At 42.4% G+C, this 20,748-nt stretch overlaps 1 protein-coding gene across 1 annotated transcript in view; it reads left to right on the top strand.

The window, feature by feature from the left end:
* Positions 1 to 20,748, top strand: part of LOC311098986 (laminin subunit alpha-3-like) — a 132,517-nt gene that overhangs the window by 18,427 nt on the left and 93,342 nt on the right. Inside the window, exons 3-7 of the mRNA XM_084139565.1 lie at positions 3,616 to 3,733; positions 6,273 to 6,391; positions 6,506 to 6,676; positions 16,203 to 16,300; positions 18,657 to 18,772. Of these exons, the coding sequence (XP_083995691.1) occupies positions 3,616 to 3,733; positions 6,273 to 6,391; positions 6,506 to 6,676; positions 16,203 to 16,300; positions 18,657 to 18,772 (622 nt within the window). The remainder of the gene's footprint in view (positions 1 to 3,615; positions 3,734 to 6,272; positions 6,392 to 6,505; positions 6,677 to 16,202; positions 16,301 to 18,656; positions 18,773 to 20,748) is intronic.

Here is a 20,748-nt window from a genome sequence, read left to right as displayed (position 1 = left end):
AAAACAAACGTCCTCTCACTGTCAACTGCGTTTATTTTCAGCAAACTTAACATGTGTAAATATTTGTATGAACATAACAAGATTCAACAACTGAGACATAAACTGAAGTTCCACAGATATGTGACTAACAGAAATTGAATAATGTGTCCCTGAACAAGGGGGGGTCAAAATCAAAAGTAACAGTCAGTATCTGGTGTGGGATTGTGCCCATAGGCGACGTTGTTGCTGGTGAGGACCTGCCTTACAACAGGCCTACAAGCCCTCAGTCCAGGCTCTCTCAGCCTATTGCGGACAGTCTGAGCACTGATGGAGGGATTGTGTGTTCCTGGTGTAACTCGGGCAGTTGTTGTTGCCATCCTGTACCTGTCCCGCAGTTGTGATGTTCGGATGTACCGATCCTGTGCAGGTGTTGTTACACGTGGTCTGCCACTGCGAGGACGATCAGCTGTCCGTCCTGTCTTAGGCGTCTCACAGTACGGACATTGTAATTTATTGCCCTCGCCACATCTGCAGTCCTCATGCCTCCTTGCAGCATGCCTAAGGCACGTTCACGCAGATGAGCAGGGACCCTTGGCATCTTTCTTTTGGTGTTTTTCAGAGTCATTAGAAAGGCCTTTAGTGTCCTAAGTTTTCATAACTGTGACCTTAATTGCCTACCGTCTGTAAGCTGTTAGTGTCTTAATGACCGTTCCACAGGTGCATGTTCATTAATTGTTTATGGTTCATTGAACAAGCATGGGAAACATTGTTTAAACCCTTTACAATTAAGATCTTTGACGTTATTTGGATTTTTACATATTATCTTTGAAAGAAGGGGTCCTGAAAAAGGGAAGCTTCTTTTTTTGCTGAGTTTATATGCGATGCATAGATGTGTCATGTAAAGAGAACAAGGGTTGATGGAATAGGGAATGTTTTTCCTAAGCAAATGAGGGATTTCAGTAACAGAACTTCTAAGTTAGAAATGGCTGTAATTATGTTGCAGCTTAATCAACATTATAAACACTGATAAAGTTCTGTAGTGGTCGCTGCAGCATGGAGGAGAGAGAGACAATGGGTGCTAGTCACACAGTCAATCGCTGTCATTTTTTTAACACAGTCTGAGCACAATCAAATCAATTGCGGTCAGCCTCCCTCTAGTCATTAGTGTGTCTTAATTATTCAATCATACAGTGCGCTTAAAGCATCAGACAAGCTCAGTGCATTTAGTTGATTTGATGAAAACACATAGGATGTGTCTATATATGGAAAAATACACATACATTTTTTTTTTAAGCAATTGATTGGTCGAAAGAACAGATGGCTCTTGACCAAGATTTTTTTAGTCGGGGACAGCCCTAAATGGGAGTCAATTCCAAAATTCTGAATTGAGCCCAACCCTGATGCCAATCCACAGTCAGGATTTGCTTTTATTCTATGAAGTAATTCATGTTTTATACCTGTACAAGGAAAGGAGAGTACACTTTTTGTGATGTTTGTAGGACTTTAGAGATATTTCATAGGCAGTTACTAGAGAATCAGTTTGTGGTGGGTATTTTTAATCTCACTAATTGATCTGTTTGGTCTCTATGTTTTATGTGTGAGCTGTGTTCCTCTGGCCTAGAAGATTGTCACTGTTGTGTGTCACTTGTCAATGACAGGTTCCTGAAAGCAGTGGCATGCCCTGGCATGGGGGGAGAGGGGGGAGAAATGTGACGGCATGGCAGGAATCTGAGACTGGCCCATGTGCCAGTCGGCATGTCTCTGACCCCCCCCCCCCCCTCCTCACCCGGCTCCCCCCCACCCTCCATCCCATCCCAATGCGTGTGAACGAAAATCTTCCTGCTCCTTCCTCCTCAACAAACCCAGTCCCAGTCTATTGATAGTAACCTCTCTGCTCTCAGCCAAGACTTTGCCTTGCGTCTGTTTTTAGGTCTGACAATATGCAGCCTACGTTTTGTTTGTGTGCTCAGAATCTCAGATGATCTTTTTTTGTTCCCTGTGCATCCTGTAGCATGGTGGGTGGAAGTGTTCTCTGATTAGCTTTGAGACACGCCCATGAGCAATAGAGGTCAGAACAGGGTGTTTGCCAACAGGGTTAAGACGAGCTATAAGATTGCTCACAAATCATTGTCTTTAAGACTTCCACTCATTCATTTTGCTTCTAAACTTAGATCTTTGCACACTTATCTAGGCTACTTGTTGAAAGCAGAGCTTTTGACCAGCAGCTGGGAGTGTTCTGTAATGGTTTTAGTGTGTTGACATGGCAAGACAAGACCAGGCTCAACATACTATCTGACCCCCTGAACCATCCTCAGATCAATCAAACCCAAATGAACTACTGGTCATTTCTCAAGGTGGGGGGATGCAATCCTTTAAGTTAATTGTGGAGCCTGGTTGACAAGTCTCAGACTCCTCGGCCAAGAGTTTGCTTTGCTTTGATATCTCTGTTAGCACAGCTCTTCCTCGTGCAAAGAGAGGCAAGGAGAGACGAGGGAAGACGGAGAACTTGAACGCCAATGACAAAAGCATGTTGGGGTTTTGAAGGCTCGGAAGAATCCTCGACTAGTGTGGGCCTGCCTTTATCCTTTTCAACTCTGCAAAAAGCAGCCAGTTTTAAAGCAGGGCCATTATTTTTGAAGATCATGTTCTTTGTTAGATACAGTTTTCATGCAGTATGTTAAGCTAATGTGTGCATGCTCTTGTATGTTTCTCTCTCATGTTTTAGGATCTCTGCTAATATAATTTCAGCTTGCAGCCTTAAAAGCAGAAAAGTGGGGGTGGGGTGGTCAGGTGTGTTTGTTTACACTGCAATTGCCACGTCTGTGTGGTCTGATGTCATAAGTTCTAATTCCAAACCATGCAAGCTCCATGCCAGCCACCACAAAGATGGCTTTGACTGTTGAAAAAAGCAGCTTTTCAATTCTATGTAATCGATCTGAAGTAACCCACTCTTGAGCCCTGATGATGATGATGGCGAGAGAGGAACATTGAGTGTGGAAACATAGCCGTGGGGGCCATAGAGAAAGGGTAGTGTACACTGGGGAACAATGATCATCATCTGGTGCTCTTGTAAAGCCTGTGTTTTCTGATGGGAGAGATATCTCTCCAGAGGGCTTGGAGGAAGGGTGTTTCAGAAGCACCTGCAGCAGTTTCATCCACTCTCAACACAGGTCTCATTGAGCCTCTATAATTTTCAATGCTTGTATTTTAATGTACCATACTACATGAGCACTTGAGGGCCACATAGTTGTGATATGAGGAATACAAGTTTCAAGTCAACGGTTATTAAAAGGAAGGAAAGCAGACACAGTATTTGATTTGACCCGATGCCCAACGGCTAAGCCAGCAGGTTTCAGGGCATTAAGCTGTGGTGGTTTTTGCTAGCCAGAGGAGGTACAGTAGAGTAGATTATTGTTGTTGAAGTGATTGTGCTCGAGCCTTCACGTGAAAGGAAATTGAGAATTGTCTGAGGCTGAGGCTGAGCCGTCTGCCAAGACTGAGCTGGTGTTAGTGGACCAAGGCACAGGAAACCACAGCGTTTTGAACCAACGACTTCTACTGCCAGAATCCATTAACAACTTGTTTGTAGCCCTTTGTTTTACACTGCTGTACTCTTTGTGCTAATCTTGTTTTCAGCTCTTCCATGTGGCCTACGTCCTCATCAAGTTTGCCAACGCCCCGCGGCCTGACCTGTGGGTCCTGGAACGCTCCCTGGATCATGGGAAAACATACGCTGCATGGCAGTACTTTGCTCGTAAGTATTGATGTTTATTTTTAAATTCACACCATGTGCACAGTATACATATTTTGGTATTATGCTTGTGCTTTTCAAGGCTCTTGCTTGGGCAGGACTGACATTTACATTTGAGTAATTTAGCAGACGCTCTTATCCAGAGCGACCTACAGGATCAATTAGGGTTAAGTGCCTTGCTCAAGGGCACATCAACATATTTATCACCTAGTCAGCTCTGGGATTCGAACCAGCAACCTTTTGTTTACTGGCCCAGGCTAGGCTACCTGCCGCCCTAACTTGAAAACTGTTGAATACAGATGAATGTGGTACCTTCAGGCATTTGGAAATTGCTCCCGAGGATATACCAGACTTGTGGAGGTCTACAAAGTTTTTTCTGAGGTCTTGGCTGATTTATCTTGATTTTCCCATGATTTCAAGCAAAGAGGCACTGAGTTTGAAGGTAGGCCTTGAAATACATCCACAGGTACACCTCCAATTGACTCAAATGATGTCAATTAGCCTATCAGAAGCTTCTAAATTTTCCAAGCTGTTTAAAGGCACCGTCAACTTAGTGTATGTAAACTTCTGACCCACTGGAATTGTGATACAGTGAATTCTAAGTGAAATAATCTGTCTGTAAACAATTGTTGGAAAAATTACTTGTGTCATGCACAAAGTAGATGTCCTAACCGACTTGCCAAAACTATAGTTTGTTAACAAGAAATTTGTAGAGTGGTTGAAAAACAAGTTTTAATGACTCCAACCTAAGTGTATGTAAACATCCGACTACAACTGTATATACAGTGCTATGAAAAAGTATTTGCCCCCTTTCTAATTTTCTCTACTTATGCATATTTGTGATACTGAATGTTATCAGATCTTCAACCAAAACCTAATATTAGATAAAGGGAACGTAAGTGAACAAATAACACAACAATTACATATTTATTTCATAAACAAAGTTATGCAACACCCAATTCCCCTGTGTGAAAAAGTAATTGCCCCCTTACACTCAATAACTGGTTGTGCCACATTTAGCTGCAATGACTCCAACCAAATGCTTCCTGTAGTTGTTGATCAGTCTCTCACGTCGCTGTGGAGGAATTTTGGCACACTCTTCCATGCAGAACTGCTTTAACTCAGTGACGTGTGGGTTTTCAAGCATGAACTGCTCGTTTCAAGTCCTGCCACAACATCTCAATTGGGATTAGGTCTGGACTTTGACTAGGCCATTCCAAAACATCCAATTTGTTGCTTTTTAGCAATTTTCATGTAGACCTGATTGTGTGTTTTGGATCATTGTCTTGCTGCATGACCCAGCTGCACTTCAGCTTCAGCTCACAGACGGATGGTCTAACATTCTCCTGTAGAATTCTCTGATACAGAGCAGAATTCATGGTTCCTTCTATTAAGGCAAGTCGTCCAGGTCCTGAGGCAGCAAAGCATCCCCAAACCATCACACCACCACCACCATGCTTGACCTTTGGTATGATGTTCTTACTGTTGAATGCAGAGTTTGGTTTTCGCCAGGCATTACTGGAACCATGTCGTCCAAAAAGTTATACTTTTGAATCATCTGTCCATAGAACGTTCTTCCAAGAGTCTTGATGATCATCCAGGTGAAGATCTGATAACATTCAGTATCACAAATATGCAAAAGTAGAGAAAATTCGAAAGGGTACAAATACTTTTTCATAGCACTGTACCTGCCCCTACAGACTCACCAGCCTGCTCTCAAAGTGAAGACATGTCCAGTCTCTGTGAGGCACCTGTGTAAGCACACACACCTTCCCAGCAGAAACAGCTGTGCCTCATCTCTCCTTTTGAATTTCATTTTAGGATTCTCTTTGTCTTCTTCTGCTCTGATCTCTCTCTCTCTCTCTCTTTCTCTCGCTCTCGCTCTCTCTCCCTCTCTCGCTTTTGCACTCTCTTGATGTCTCTCTCTCTATCTCTGGAAGACTTATACACTCCTGGCTCTACGTATTAAATAGTCTTGATTCTTGGTATTCAGCAGATGTATTTTCACAAAAATGCCAGCGATTTTTCACTGTTCAACATTCCAATTTAGATTCAGGGTTACAGTCAAGGCCCTGCAATAGACTAGCGTCCTCTCCAGGGGGTGTACTTGTACATCAAGCTGCCTCATGCTACAGAAACAGGATATAGACTCCTGCTCTATGGGCCGTTCTGGCTCGGACAAGGCTACATGCTTATTTTTTCTTATAGTGATGGATATGATCAGAGGCAAAAGATGCAGATGAAGAATTTGATGAAGAAAGTATTTTAGAAAGATAACCACCAAGGCCCGGCAAGGTGGGCCCCTTATAGAGAGATTATGGTATTTCACCACAGGAGGCTGCTGAGGGGAGGACAGCTCATAATAATGGCTGGAATGGAGTCAATGGAATGGTATTAAACACATGGAAACCATGTGTTAGATGAGCTTGATACCATTCCATGTATTCCGTTCCAGCCATTTCTATGAGTCCGTCCTCCCCAATTAAGGGGCCACCAACCTCCTGTGTATTTCACAGACCACTCTTTGTGTTCTTGATATCAGATTCTAAAAGGGAGTGCATTGAGAGGTTTGGCAAACAACCGAATGGACGCATAGTTCGAGATGACGACCAGATCTGCACCACAGAGTACTCAAAGACCGTCCCATTGGAGAACGGAGAGGTGAGAAACTCCCTGAATGGGAGGTGCTGAATCCTGTAAAATGTACCAAAAGACTACTACTTCTGTAGATTGATGGGGATATTTGTGTCTGAGTAATGTTGTGTTGTTGTCCAGATTGTGGTGTCCCTGGTCAACGGTCGCCCAGGCTCTAAGAACTTCACTTATTCTCCAGTGCTGAGAGATTTCACCAAAGCCACCAACATCCGCCTGCACTTCCTCAGGACCAGCACTCTGTTGGGGCACCTCATCTCCAAGGCCCAGAGGGACCCCACTGTCACACGCAGGGTGAGACTGAGTCACACAACAGCAGGACAGGCACCCAATTGAATTCAGTTCAGATCAATTCAGTTCAGATCAGTTCAACTCAACTTTACTTAACCCCCTCAGGGTCAACAAGGAATGCATCGTCAGCAGAGTACAAACCCACAATGACATTGTCTCACACCAACCTGTTATGTGTAGCCTACCTGCTGCCTCATTGCCCAATGGGACAAGATGGGGAAAAGGCTCATGTAGCCCCCCTGAGCACCTTTCTGCTGACAAACACACTGACTTGATTTCTCTCTCGCTGCACATTCCTTCCTCCTGGTCAGGGCTCCCTGCCAGAGCTGTCTGTCCAGTCTTCATCAGAGAACATCAAATCAAATCACATTTTATTAGTCACATACACATATTTAGCGGATGTTATTGCAGGTGTAGCGAAATGCTTGTGTTCCTAGTTCCAACAGTGCAGTAATATCTAACAATTCACAACAATACACACAAATCTAAAAGTAAAAGAATGCAATTAAGAAATATATAAATATTAGGACTAGCAATGTCGGAGTCCGGAGTATAAATATCAAATCAAATCAAATTTTATTGGTCACATACACGTATTTAGCAGATGTTATTGCGGGTGTAGCGAAATGCTTGTGTATATGTATATATACAGTTGAAATCGGAAGTTTACATACATCTTAGCCAAATACATTTAAACTCAGTTTTTCACAATTCCTGACATTTAATCCTTGTAAAAATTCCCTGTCTTAGTTCAGTTAGGATCACCACTTTATTTTAAGAATGTGAAATGTGAGAATAATAGTAGAGATAATGATTTATTTCAGCTTTTATTTCTTTCATCACATTCCCAGTGGGTAAGAAGTTTATATACACTCAATTAGTACTTGGTAGCATTGCCTTTAAATTGTTTAACTTGGGTCAAACGTTTCGGGTAGCCTTCCACAAGCTTCCCACAATAAATTGGGTGAATTTTGGCCCATTCCTCCTGACAGAGCTGGTGTAACTGAGTCAGGTTCGTAGGCCTCCTTGCTCGCACACGCTTTTTCAGTTCTGCCCAAAGATTTTCTATAGGATTGAGGTCAGGGCTTTGTGATGGCCACTCCAATACATTGACTTTGTTGTCCTTAAGCCATTTTGCCACAACTTTGGAAGTATGCTTGGGGTCATTGTCGCATTTGGAAGACCCATTTGCGACCAAGCTTTAACTTCCTGACTGATGTCTTGAGATGTTGCTTCAATATATCCACATAATTTTCCTTCCTCATGATGCCATCTATTTTGTGAAGTGCACCAGTCCCTCCTGCAGCAAAGCACCCCCACAGCATGATGCTGCAACCCCCATGCTTCACGGTTGGGATGGTGTTCTTCGGCTTGCAAGCCCCCCTTTTTCCTCCAAACATAACAATGGTCATTATGGCCAAACAGTTCTATTTTTGTTTCATCAGACAAGAGGACATTTCTCCAAAAAGTACGATCTTTGTCCCCATGTGCAGTTGCAAACCGTAGTCTGGCTTTTTTATGGCGGTTTTGGAGAAGTGGCTTCTTCCTTGCTAAGCGACCTTTCAGGTTATGTCGATATAGGACTCGTTTTACTGTGGATATACAGTGAGGGAAAAAGGATTTTGATCCCCTGCTGATTTTGTACGTTTGCCCACTGACAAAGAAATGATCAGTCTATAATTTTAATGGTAGGTTTATTTGAACAGTGAGAGACAGAATAACAACAACAACAAAAAAATAATGCATGTCAAAAATGTTATACATTGATTTGCAATACATTGACCCCCTCTCAATCAGAATGATTTCTGGCACCCAGGTGTCTTTTATACAGGTAACGAGCTGAGATTAGGAGCACACTCTTAAAGGGAGTGCTCCTAAACTCAGCTTGTTACCTGTATAAATGACACCTGTCCACAGAAGCAATCAATCAATCAGATTCTCAACTCTCCACCATGTCCAAGACCAAAGAGCTCTCCAAGGATGTCAGGGACAAGATTGTAGACCTACACAAGGCTGGAATGAGCTACAAGACCATCGCCAAGCAGCTTGGTGAGAAGGTGACAACAGTTGGTGCGATTATTGGCAAATGGAAGAAACACAAAAGAACTGTCAATCTCCCTCGTCCTGGGGCTCCATGCAAGATCTCACCTCGTGGAGTTGCAATGATCATGAGAACGGTGAAGAATCAGCCCAGAACTACACAGGAGAATCTTGTCAATGATCTCAAGGCAGCTGGGACCATAGTCTCCAAGAATACAATTGGTAACACATTACGCTGTGAAGGACTGAAATCCTGCAGCGCCCGCAAGGTCCCCTGCTCAAGAAAGCAAACGTCAGCCTCGAAACCTTAATGACTTGGAGAAGATCTGCAAAGAGGAGTGGGACAAAATCCCTCCTGAGATGTGTGCAAACCTGGTGGCCAACTACAAGAAACGTCTGACCTCTCTGATTGCCAACAAGGGTTTTGCCACCAAGTACTAAGTCATGTTTTTCAGAGGGGTCAAATACTTATTTCCCTCATTAAAATACAAATCAATTTATAACATTTTTGACATGCGTTTTTCAGGATTTTGTTGTTGTTATTCTGTCTCTCACTGTTCAAATAAACCTACCATTAAAATTATAGACTGATCATGTCTTTGTCAGTGGGCAAACATACAAAATCAGCAGGGGATCAAATACTTTTTTCCCTCATTTGAGATGCTTCAAATAGCCACCCGTTGCCTTTATGACAGCTTTGCACACTCTTGGCATTCTCTCAACCAGCTTCACCTGGAATGATTTTCCAACTGTCTTGAAGGAGTTTCCACAAATGCTGAGCAACAGGGAGTACAGGAGGGGGCTGATCGTGCACCCTTGTGGGGTCCCTGTGTTGAGGATCAGCGTTGTGGAGGTGTTGTTTCCTACCTTCACCACCTGGGGGCGGCCCGTCAGGGAGTCCAGGACCCAGTTGCACAGGGCGGGGTTCAGACCCAGGGCCCCGAGCTTAATGATGAGCTTGGTTGGTACTATGGTTTCTCCCGAGTGGTGCAGTGGTCTTAGGCACTCTAGCTGTGCCACTAGAGATCCTGGTTCGAATCCAGGCTCTGTCGTGGGCGGGCCGCGACCGGGAGACCCATGGGGCGGCGCACAATTGACCCAGCATCGTCCAGGGTATGGGAGGGAATGGCCTGCAGGGATGTAGCTCAGTTGGTAAAGCATGGGTACGATTCCCACAGGGGGCCAGTATGAAAAATAAAAAAATTATGTATGCACTCACTAATTGTAAGTCGCTCTGGATAAGAGTGTCTACTAAATGACTAAACATTTAAAATGTAAGGCTAAGCTGTAGTCAATGAACAGCATTCTTACATAGGTATTCCTCTTGTCCAGATGGGAGAGGGCAGTGTGCAGTGCGGTGGCGATTGCATCGTCTGTGGATCTATTGGGGCAGTATGCAAATTGAAGTGGGTCTAGGGTGTCAGGTAAGGTGAAGGTGATATGATCCTTAACTAGCCTCTCAAAGCACTTCATGATGACAGAAGTGAGTGCTACAGGGCGATGGTAATTTAGTTCAGTTATCTTTGCTTTCTTGGGTACAGGAACAATGGTGGACATCTTGAAGCAAGTGGGGACAGCAGACTGGAAAAGGGTGAGATTGAATATGTCTGTAAACACTCCAGCCAGCTGGTCTGCACATGCTCTGAGGACGCGGCTAGGGATGCTATCTGGGCCGGCAGCCATGCGAGTGTTAACACGCTTAAATGTCTTACTCACATCGGCCACGGAGAACAAGAGCCCATAGTCCTCGGTAGCGGCCCGCGTTAGTGGCACTGTGTTATCCTAAAAGTCGGCGAAGAAGGTGTTTAGCTTGTCCGGGAGCAAGACGTAGGTGTCTGCGACGTGGCTGGTTTTCCCTTTGTAATCCATGATTGTCTGGAGTCCCTGACACATACGTCTCCTGTCTGGGACGTTGAATTGCGACTCCACTTTGTCTCATTACTGAAGTTTTGCGTGTTTGATTGCCTTACGGAGGGCATAACTGCACTGTTTGTATTCAACTATATTCCCAGTCACCTTGCCGTGGTTAAATGCGGTGATTTGCTTTTTCAGTTTTGTGCAAATGCTGCCATCTATCCACGGTTTTTGGTTTGGGTAGGTTTTAATAGTCACAGTTGGAACAACATCCCTTATACACTTCCTGATGAACTCAGTCACTGTGTCAGTGTATACGTCATTGTTATTCTCAGAGGCAACCCAGAACATGTCCCAGTCTGCGTAATGAAAACGATCTTGAAGCATGGATTCCGATTGGTCAGACCAGCGTTGAATAGACCTTAGCACGGGTACATCCTGTTTGAGTTTCTGCCTATAGGAAGGGAGGAGCAGAATGGAGTCATGATCTGATTTGCTGAAGGGAGGGCGGAGGAGGGCCTTGTAGCCTTCCCAGAAGTGAGAGTAACAATGGTCGAGAGTTTTTGAAGCGCGAGTACTACAGGCAATGTGTTGATAGAACTTCGGTAGCGTTTTCCTCAGATTTGCTTTGTTAATGTCCCCAGCTACAATAAATGCGGCCTCAGGATATGTGGTTTCCAGTTTGCACAAAGTCCAGTGTAGTTCCTTGAGGGCTGTTGTGGTATCGGCTTGAGGGGGAACATACACGGCTGTGACTATAAACAAAGATAATTATTTTGGGAGGTAATGCGGTCGGGTGAACAAAAGGACTTGAGTTCCTTTACGTTATCACAATCACACCATGAGTAGTTAATCATGAAACATACAACTCCGCCCGGAGAGTTCTTTATTCCTGTCTGCGCGATGTACTGAGAACCCAGCTGGCAGTGTGGACGGGGACAGTATATCTGGAGAGAGCCATGATTCCGTGAAACAGAGTATGTTACAGTCCCTGATGTCTCTCTGGAAGGAGATCCTCTCCCTGAGCTCATCTACTTTATTATCCAGGGACTGAACATTAGCGAGTAATATACTCGGAAGCGGTGGATGGTATGTACGGCTCCTGAGTCAGAATACCTCTTCTCCACCAGCAGCCTCTGGGATAAGTTCAATTGCCTTGGGGGGTACGAACAAATTCGGGAAAGTCGTATTTCTGGTCGGAATGCTGGTGAGTTACCACCGCTCTGAAATCCAAAAGTTATTTCCGTCTGTATGTAATAACACAAAAGCGTTCTGGGCTAATAATGTAAGAAATAACATAAAAGGAAAAGAAATACTGCAAAGTTGCTTAGGAGCTAGAAGCAGAGTTTCCATGTCTGTCGTTGCCGAATGTAAAAACTGGTCCAGACAACTCCATGGTGCTGCAGGCACAGGCTACAGTAACACAGCCCAGCATGGGACGACACATACACACACACACGCATGCAGGCTCATACGCACACACTTATACACACACACACACACACACACACACACACACACACACACACACACACAAACACACACACACACACACACACACACACACACACACACACACACACACACACACACACACACACACACACACACACACACACACACACACATACAGTAACACAGTAGCACACACACCTAGCTTCACTGCATGAACAAAGACTGCACCAAGACAATAATTGAGCTCATTGAACACTCATGAAGTGTTTAAGTAGGGAACTACTTTTTTTCAAAGGAATGTTTTTATAGCAAGTGTGTACTGTACGAGGCCATTGTGAACGTTGGAGTCATCCAAGTGCAGCACAGAACCCATACAGGAAAGCTGTTTGCCAGTTAGGGTGTACAGTGGGGGAAAAAAGTTTTTAGTCAGCCACCAATTGTGCAAGTTCTCACACTTAAAAAGATGAGAGAGGCCTGTAATTTTCATCATAGGTACACGTCAACTATGACAGACAAAATGAGAAAAAAAATTCCAGAATATCACATTGTAGGATTTTTTATGAATTTATTTGCAAATTATGGTGGCAAATAAGTATTTGGTCAATAACAAAAGTTTCTCAATACTTTGTTATATACCCTTTGTTGGCAATGACACAGGTCAAACGTTTTCTGTAAGTCTTCACAAGGTTTTCACACACTGTTGCTGGTATTTTGGCCCATTCCTCCATGCAGATCTCCTCTAGAGCAGTGATGTTTTGGGGCTGTCGCTGGGCAACACGGACTTTCAACTCCCTCCAAAGATTTTCTATGGGGTTGAGATCTGGAGACTGGCTAGGCCACTCCAGGACCTTGAAATGCTTCTTACGAAGCCACTCCTTCGTTGCCCGGGCGGTGTGTTTGGGATCATTGTCATGCTGAAAGACCCAGCCACGTTTCATCTTCAATGCCCTTGCTGATGGAAGGAGGTTTTCACTAAAAATCTCACGATACATGGCCCCATTCATTCTTTCCTTTACACGGATCAGTTGTCCTGGTCCCTTTGCAGAAAAACAGCCCCAAAGCATGATTTTTCCACCCCCATGCTTCACAGTAGGTATGGTGTTCTTTGGATGCAACTCAGCATTCTTTGTCCTCCAAACACGACAAGTTGAGTTTTGACCAAAAAGTTATATTTTGGTTTCATCTGACCATATGACATTCTCCCAATCCTCTTCTGGATCATCCAAATGCACTCTAGCAAACTTCAGACGGGCCTGGACATGTACTGGCTTAAGCAGGGGGACACGTCTGGCACTGCAGGATTTGAGTCCCTGGCGGCGTAGTGTGTTACTGATGGTAGGCTTTGTTACTTTGGTCCCAGCTCTCTGCAGGTCATTCACTAGGTCCTCCCGTGTGGTTCTGGAATTTTTGCTCACCGTTCTTGTGATCATTTTGACCCCACGGGGTGAGATCTTGCGTGGAGCCCCAGATCGAGGGAGATTATCAGTGGTCTTGTATGTCTTCCATTTCCTAATAATTGCTCCCACAGTTGATTTCTTCAAACCAAGCTGCTTACCTATTGCAGATTCAGTCTTCCCAGCCTGGTGCAGGTCTACAATTTTGTTTCTGGTGTCCTTTGACAGCTCTTTGGTCTTGGCCATAGTGGAGTTTGGAGTGTGACTGTTTGAGGTTGTGGACATGTGTCTTTTATACTGATAACAAGTTAAAACAGGTGCCATTAATACAGGTAACGAGTGGAGGACAGAGGAGCCTCTTAAAGAAGAAGTTACAGGTCTGTGAGAGCCAAAAATCTTGCTTGTTTGTAGGTGACCAAATACTTTTTCTGGATTTCTTTTTCTCAATTTGTCTGTCATAGTTGACGTGTACCTATGATGAAAATTACAGGCCTCTCTCATCTTTTTAAGTGGGAGAACTTGCACAATTGGTGGCTGACTAAATACTTTTTTTCCCCACTTTATATGCGTCAAAACTACAGTTTTTTTCTATCGCTTTGGTGCAATTTTCAAAAGTATGTGGTACATTTTCATAACTTTTAGTACAAAACTCAAAACAGATAATCAAAAGGTAGTTGTTTCAAAATTCTAAGCACATTTTCAATTGACTAAGTACAACAAACACAATCATAGTCACTTTTTCACCAAACATAGTGAGTGTTTCATCTAGAAATACATGTTTCACATTGCAATACATTTACATTTTAGTCATTTAGCAGACGCTCTTATCCAGAGCGACTTACAAATTGGTGCATTCAACTTATGATAGCTAGTGGGACAACCACCCAATATAAATAAAAGCAATTGCCTTTCACAATGCAATGCTCACATTACTTTTCATATGATTCTCTTCTCTTTTGTTAAAATACATTTTACTATTACTTAATCCAACTGCTCTTAATTTATGATTACTTAAACCTTTGGTAAACCTATAGATTTTACATGTAAACTGGTTTGTCTACTACAAAGTTTGAGAACTACATAATGAAAATGTTTCTGTAAAGTAAAAACATATAGAGTATGATATATTTATACTTGAATGTATTACTATGATAATGAATATTATGATTTTACTTCACGGTAAGTAAAAATGAATCTGATATTGAAAAGATCAGAGATGTATTGTATGTTACAAATCAAAGTTTATTGGTCGAGTACACAGATTAGCAAATGTTACAGCAGGTGCAGTGAAATGCTTGTGTTTCTAGCTCCTACAGTGCAGTAATATAATACAATACCAATACGCAAATAATCCAGAAAGTCTAAAACAAGAAAGAAATACATCCACTATACAGTAAACATGTATCCAAAATGAAGTTACTGGGGTCTTTTTGATGGGTGGGGGGTTTCACACTGCTTTGCTAAAATTACATTGGCCAATATAGTACTGTAATTACTTAATATATGCCATTTACCTTGCAGACACTTTTATCCAAAGTGTCAACTGTCCATGCATTTTGGTATGTGACCGAAGTGGGAATCGAACCAACAACGCTGGTGTTGCTAGTGCCATGCTCTTATGAACTGAGCCACGTTCAAGACCACTACAATACAAATGTACAATACAATGCTGTAAAATACAATACAAGATTACAATACAGGTGGAAGATGTATGATTGCCATCCCCATGAGCGTATCACCCTCCTTCAGGCCATGGATGAGGCATACAATGATTTCAATCCAGACCTATGTCAGGCTTGGATTCGCCATGCCAAAAGGTTTTCCCCAGGTGCATGAACAATTAGGATATTTATTGCGGTTTTGATGAGAACCTATGGACAAATGCTTAAGACCGGCTTGATGCAAACTAGTTCCTGCTAAACGTTGTTTCTTTAATTTCTTTAATTGTATTACATTGTGAAATATATCTTCAATGATCACACCTTTGATCACACATGGGATAGAAATTATGGACATTTTATGTTCAGTCAATTTTAATGCGTAGTGCAAGTGTATTGCCTAATGTGAAAACAGTGTAATGTTCTATAATTTACAGTACTGTAGCATACTTCAGTCAAAGACCGATTTTAAAACATGTATCTTACATTTTTTGCTATTGGGTTAACTGTTTGTTAAAAAATAACTAAATTGAGAAGATATCATTATGCTGTGTTTCGGTGATTAAACCAATGTTCTCTTTATATTGCACAGTAAACTTACATTTTGGATCAATGATTGTGTGGTGAAAGATATCTACAAACAAAATGAATGCACAACAAAAGGTTTTGAATGTAAGACTGGCTGCGTTACAAGTGTTACCAGTTTGGAGTTTTGTACTAAGAGTTTCGAAAATTCATCACATACTTAAAAATAGTACCAAAGTGATACAAAAACAACTAACATATTTTTGCTCTAAGAGCAGTGCCCCAGAAAAGTGACTCTAGGGTTCTGTTGAAGCTGGGCTGGCTTGACAGACATACAGGGATTTCAGCCACCCATGCATACTGATATACTGTATAAGATGGGCATACCTGTATAAATGCAGCTTAAATTATGCTAGTGAGGGTCTGTGGCATAGGCCATGAATAAAAACCAGTTAACCCAATGTGACTCAGATCAGCTGCGGTGCCAGACTATGGCTGGGTTTGTTTAGGTGAGGTTGATATGGAGTGTTTCAGATAGAGCTGATTGTTTTGATCCTGCTACAGTATTTTGACAGTGTTGTTCCCTTTCTGTGTTGTTGACAGTATTACTACAGCATCAAAGACATCAGTGTCGGAGGACGCTGCGTTTGTCACGGCCATGCACAGGTGTGTGGGGGACGTAACCAAGGCAACCCAAATCGGTGAGTAGAGTCCTTTTCTTACCTTCACCTGTAACATTTGTAAGCCTATGCACTTGTTTTTGACTACAAAAACATTGTGTCTTTTTAACTTAGTTTCTTATTGGTGATTCTTACAATTGAATTCTTTGTCTATCATTAATTCATACTGTAATACGCAGTGGGGGAAAAAAGTATTTTGTCAGCCACCAATTGTGCAAGTTCTCCCACTTAAAAAGATGAGAGAGGCCTGTAATTTTCATCATAGGTACACGTCAACTATGACAGACAAAATGAGATTTTTTTTTCCAGAAAATCACATTGTAGGATTTTTAATGAATTTATTTGCAAATTATGGTGGAAAATAAGTATTTGGTCACCTACAAACAAGCAAGATTTCTGGCTCTCACAGACCTGTAACTTCTTCTTTAAGAGGCTCCTCTGTCCTCCACTCATTACCTGTATTAATGGCACCTGTTTGAACTTGTTATCAGTATAAAAGACACCTGTCCACAACCTCAAACAGTCACACTCCAAACTCCACTATGGCCAAGACCAAAGAGCTGTCAAAGGACACCAGAAACAAAATTGTAGACCTGCACCAGGCTGGGAAGACTGAATCTGCAATAGGTAAGCAGCTTGGTTTGAAGAAATCAACTGTGGGAGCAATTATTAGGAAATGGAAGACATACAAGACCACTGATAATCTCCCTCGATCTGGGGCTCCACGCAAGATCTCACCCCGTGGGGTCAAAATGATCACAAGAACGGTGAGCAAAAATCCCAGAACCACACGGGGGGACCTAGTGAATGACCTGCAGATAGCTGGGACCAAAGTAACAAAGCCTACCATCAGTAACACACTACGCCGCCAGGGACTCAAATCCTGCAGTGCCAGACGTGTCCTCCTGCTTATGCCAGTACATGTCCAGGCCCGTCTGAAGTTTGCTAGAGTGCATTTGGATGATACAGAAGAGGATTGGGAGAATGTCATATGGTCAGATGAAACCAAAATAGAACTTTTTGGTAAAAACTCAACTTGTCGTGTTTGGAGGACAAAGAATGCTGAGTTGCATCCAAAGAACACCATACCTACTGTGAAGCATGGGGGTGGAAACATCATGCTTTGGGGCTGTTTTTCTGCAAAGGGACCAGGACGACTGATCCGTGTAAAGGAAAGAATGAATGGGGCAATGTATCGTGAGATTTTGAGTGAAAACCTCCTTCCATCAGCAAAGGCATTGAAGATGAAACGTGGCTGGGTCTTTCAGCATGACAATGATCCCAAACACACCGCCCGGGCAACGAAGGAGTGGCTTCGTAAGAAGCATTTCAAGGTCCTGGAGTGGCCTAGCCAGTCTCCAGATCTCAACCCCATAGAAAATCTTTGGAGGGAGTTGAAAGTCCGTGTTGCCCAGCGACAGCCCCAAAACATCACTGCTCTAGAGGAGATCTGCATGGAGGAATGGGCCAAAATACCAGCAACAGTGTGTGAAAACCTTGTGAAGACTTACAGAAAACGTTTGACCTGTGTCATTGCCAACAAAGGGTATATAACAAAGTATTGAGAAACTTGTGTTATTGACCAAATACTTATTTTCCACCATAATTTGCAAATAAATTCATAAAAAATCCTACAATGTGATTTTCTGGATTTTTTCTCTCTCATTTTGTCTGTCATAGTTGACGTGTACCTATGAGGAAAATTACAGGCCTCTCTCATCTTTTTAAGTGGGAGAACTTGCACAATTGGTGGCTGACTAAATACTTTTTTCCCCCACTGTATGTATGCAAACATTTCCCAAAAGGAAGCGGAGAGGATTCATTGAGTAATCCAGAATGACAAACTCTTCTTTTGTTTATTGTTTATTCATCATTTACAGGATTGAATGGATGTGTTGTGTTCAGTCAGTGGGTTTTATGGAACGTATGGGATGAGGTTAAAACTGTTGGTGTAACTTAGAGCATCTGTGTCTGAGATTGAAGTGATAGCTGGTAGTTTGATAGAAAGGAAATTACCTCATCTGTTTGTTTCCTGGCATTGCCATTGTAAAAGGTAACAGTTTATTTTAGTTTTACTGATTAGTAGTAATTCTAAGTGTGATGTATTTTATCGGCAATGAAAAACAATAAGGGTCAATGACATCATACTGTAGTTTGACAGTGAGCTACTGATCTATCCATTGTATTGGCTTCACTCACTTTGGAAGTGATTTTACACCTTGCATAAAATATATTTATAGATGCTTTTGAGTAGAGATGCTCTGTATTGATTATATACTGTAGGCTACACAACATCCTCTCTTCAATTGAGAGTCATAAATCTGAAAGAATGATATAGGAAATCCAGATGTCTTTTCTTTTCTCTTCCTGTCTTTAGGCTGCAGTGCGAGTGCAAACACAACACCTGTGGTGAGTCATGTGACCGGTGCTGTCCAGGGTTCAACCAGAAGCCATGGCGGGCCGCGACGACAGACAGCCCCAACGAGTGCCAACGTGAGTACCACACTCTACCCTCCTCTCTTTTCCACCCTCCACCATCACCCTCCTCTCTTTGCCACCCTCCACCCTCACCCTCCTCTCTTTGCCACCCTCCACCCTCACCCTCCTCTCGTTGTTCCCCTCAACCCTCCGCTCTTTGTCACCCTCCATCCTCACTCTCCTCTCTTTGTCACCCTCCATCCTCACTCTCCTCTCTTTGTCACCCTCCATCCTCACTCTCCTCTCTTTGTCACCCTCCATCCTCACTCTCCTCTCTTTGTCACCCTCCATCCTCACTCTCCTCTCTTTGTCACCCTCCATCCTCACCCTCTTCTCTTTGGTCTGTGACTGTTCTGTCTGTGTGCCAACGTTAGTGCCACGCTCCACCCTCACTCTGCTTTATCTGTTCTCTATTCACACTACTGAGCCAAAACAAGCCAAACCAAGCTTTACTGACCTACCCTGCTTGCACATCCACCACAATACATAATTGCTGGAACTGTGCTGGAAAGTACAACGTGTAAATAACTAATAGCCAAGCCAGCATTGTTTGGTTTATGATGCCATGATATTGTGAACTAGGTATGTTGGTATGACTGTTGTTTACTATCTCTCCTTTGTCACAAATGTGTTTTTCAGTCTCATAGCATGAGAAAGCGGAGTCTCAGAATATATAAATTATATATGCTGCAATTAGTTGGTTGTAATTTTGGGTAGAGCAGACGTTTCCATATATTTTTGTTAGCTGCATGGGTGACAACTCCACCAGTCCAACTTATTAGTCCTATCATTTAAACATTTTCTTTAAAAAATAAAGTTTTTAAAAATCAATTAGTATAGAGTTTAAACATAATATTTGTTGTAATATTTGTTCTGTCTTCTCTGGTGGATTAAACTGAAATTGCAACCAACTTTCTATGGCTTGTTTTAAAAATATATATTTTTGTGATTATTTCATTTTCAAATAACCGAAAGTGAGAGGTTGTAATCTGAATAAAGGGAAAAAAGGCCATTCTTGAACATGGGGTGAGCCATTCTTACTAATCTAGTAGAGAACCAGTTTGTATTTAAGTATAACTTTTGTATGACTGAAGCTTTTAGTGAGAGGTCTAATGCTTTAATATTTAATAATATTCATATTCATTATATAAATAGGCCCATTTAATTTTGTCTGGCTTGCCGTTCTAAATTAAATTGAATATTTTTTGCTCATATAATTTAAAAAAAACAAGTCGCTAGGTGTAGGTAAGGCCAAAAGCAAATAGGTAAACTGGTGATATGACTAAAGAGTTAATTCCACAAATAGACAGGTATTTTCCTTTCCATGGTAGCAAGATTTTATCTTTATGATTCTCCCACCATTTCTTCTACCATTAGCTTCAGTGATAAATGCCCTGATATGGGGTTGGAACTAGGAAGAGGCCTCAGCAAACTGTTGAGGGCATTACTCATGTGGTATGTGGTGATGAACTGCACTGTATGCAGTCTACTGTAGCTAGCCCAGCGCCACTACTGCTGTACTCTATAAAGCCAGCCAGTCAGTCCCAATGCCAGCTGGTTCCTAATTGCCTTGGCCTGTTGACAAGATCCAGAGTCCTGAGTCGGAGATGCTGAAACTTGACCCTGCAACTCTACAACCGCAGAACAAGAGAGAGCGAAAGAGAGATAGTGAGGGAGAATTCTGTAATCCAATCAGTGCACTCACGTATTACAAATGCAACCTAAACTTTCATGAACATTAACCAGGTAGATTTAGGAGGAGGTTTTAGATGAGAAAGTAGAGGAAGTGCTGTCCTGTTAAAAAAACTCACATAACAGAGGACAAAACAGAAACAATGTCTGAAAAAAACTGCAGTTCCTAACAATAAAATGACAGCTCTTAATAAAGATTATTTAAACAAATAAACAGCTCGATACGACATTAAAACAAATAATTTTCATCTTGTTAGACTTTATAGTTGCACATCTCAGAACGGATAGTAACTAGATAT

Source organism: Coregonus lavaretus, assembly GCF_964263955.1.
Source record: "Coregonus lavaretus genome assembly, chromosome: 23".
NCBI classification, from domain to species: Eukaryota; Metazoa; Chordata; class Actinopteri; order Salmoniformes; family Salmonidae; genus Coregonus; species Coregonus lavaretus.
This window is presented reverse-complemented; position numbering and strand designations above follow the sequence as displayed.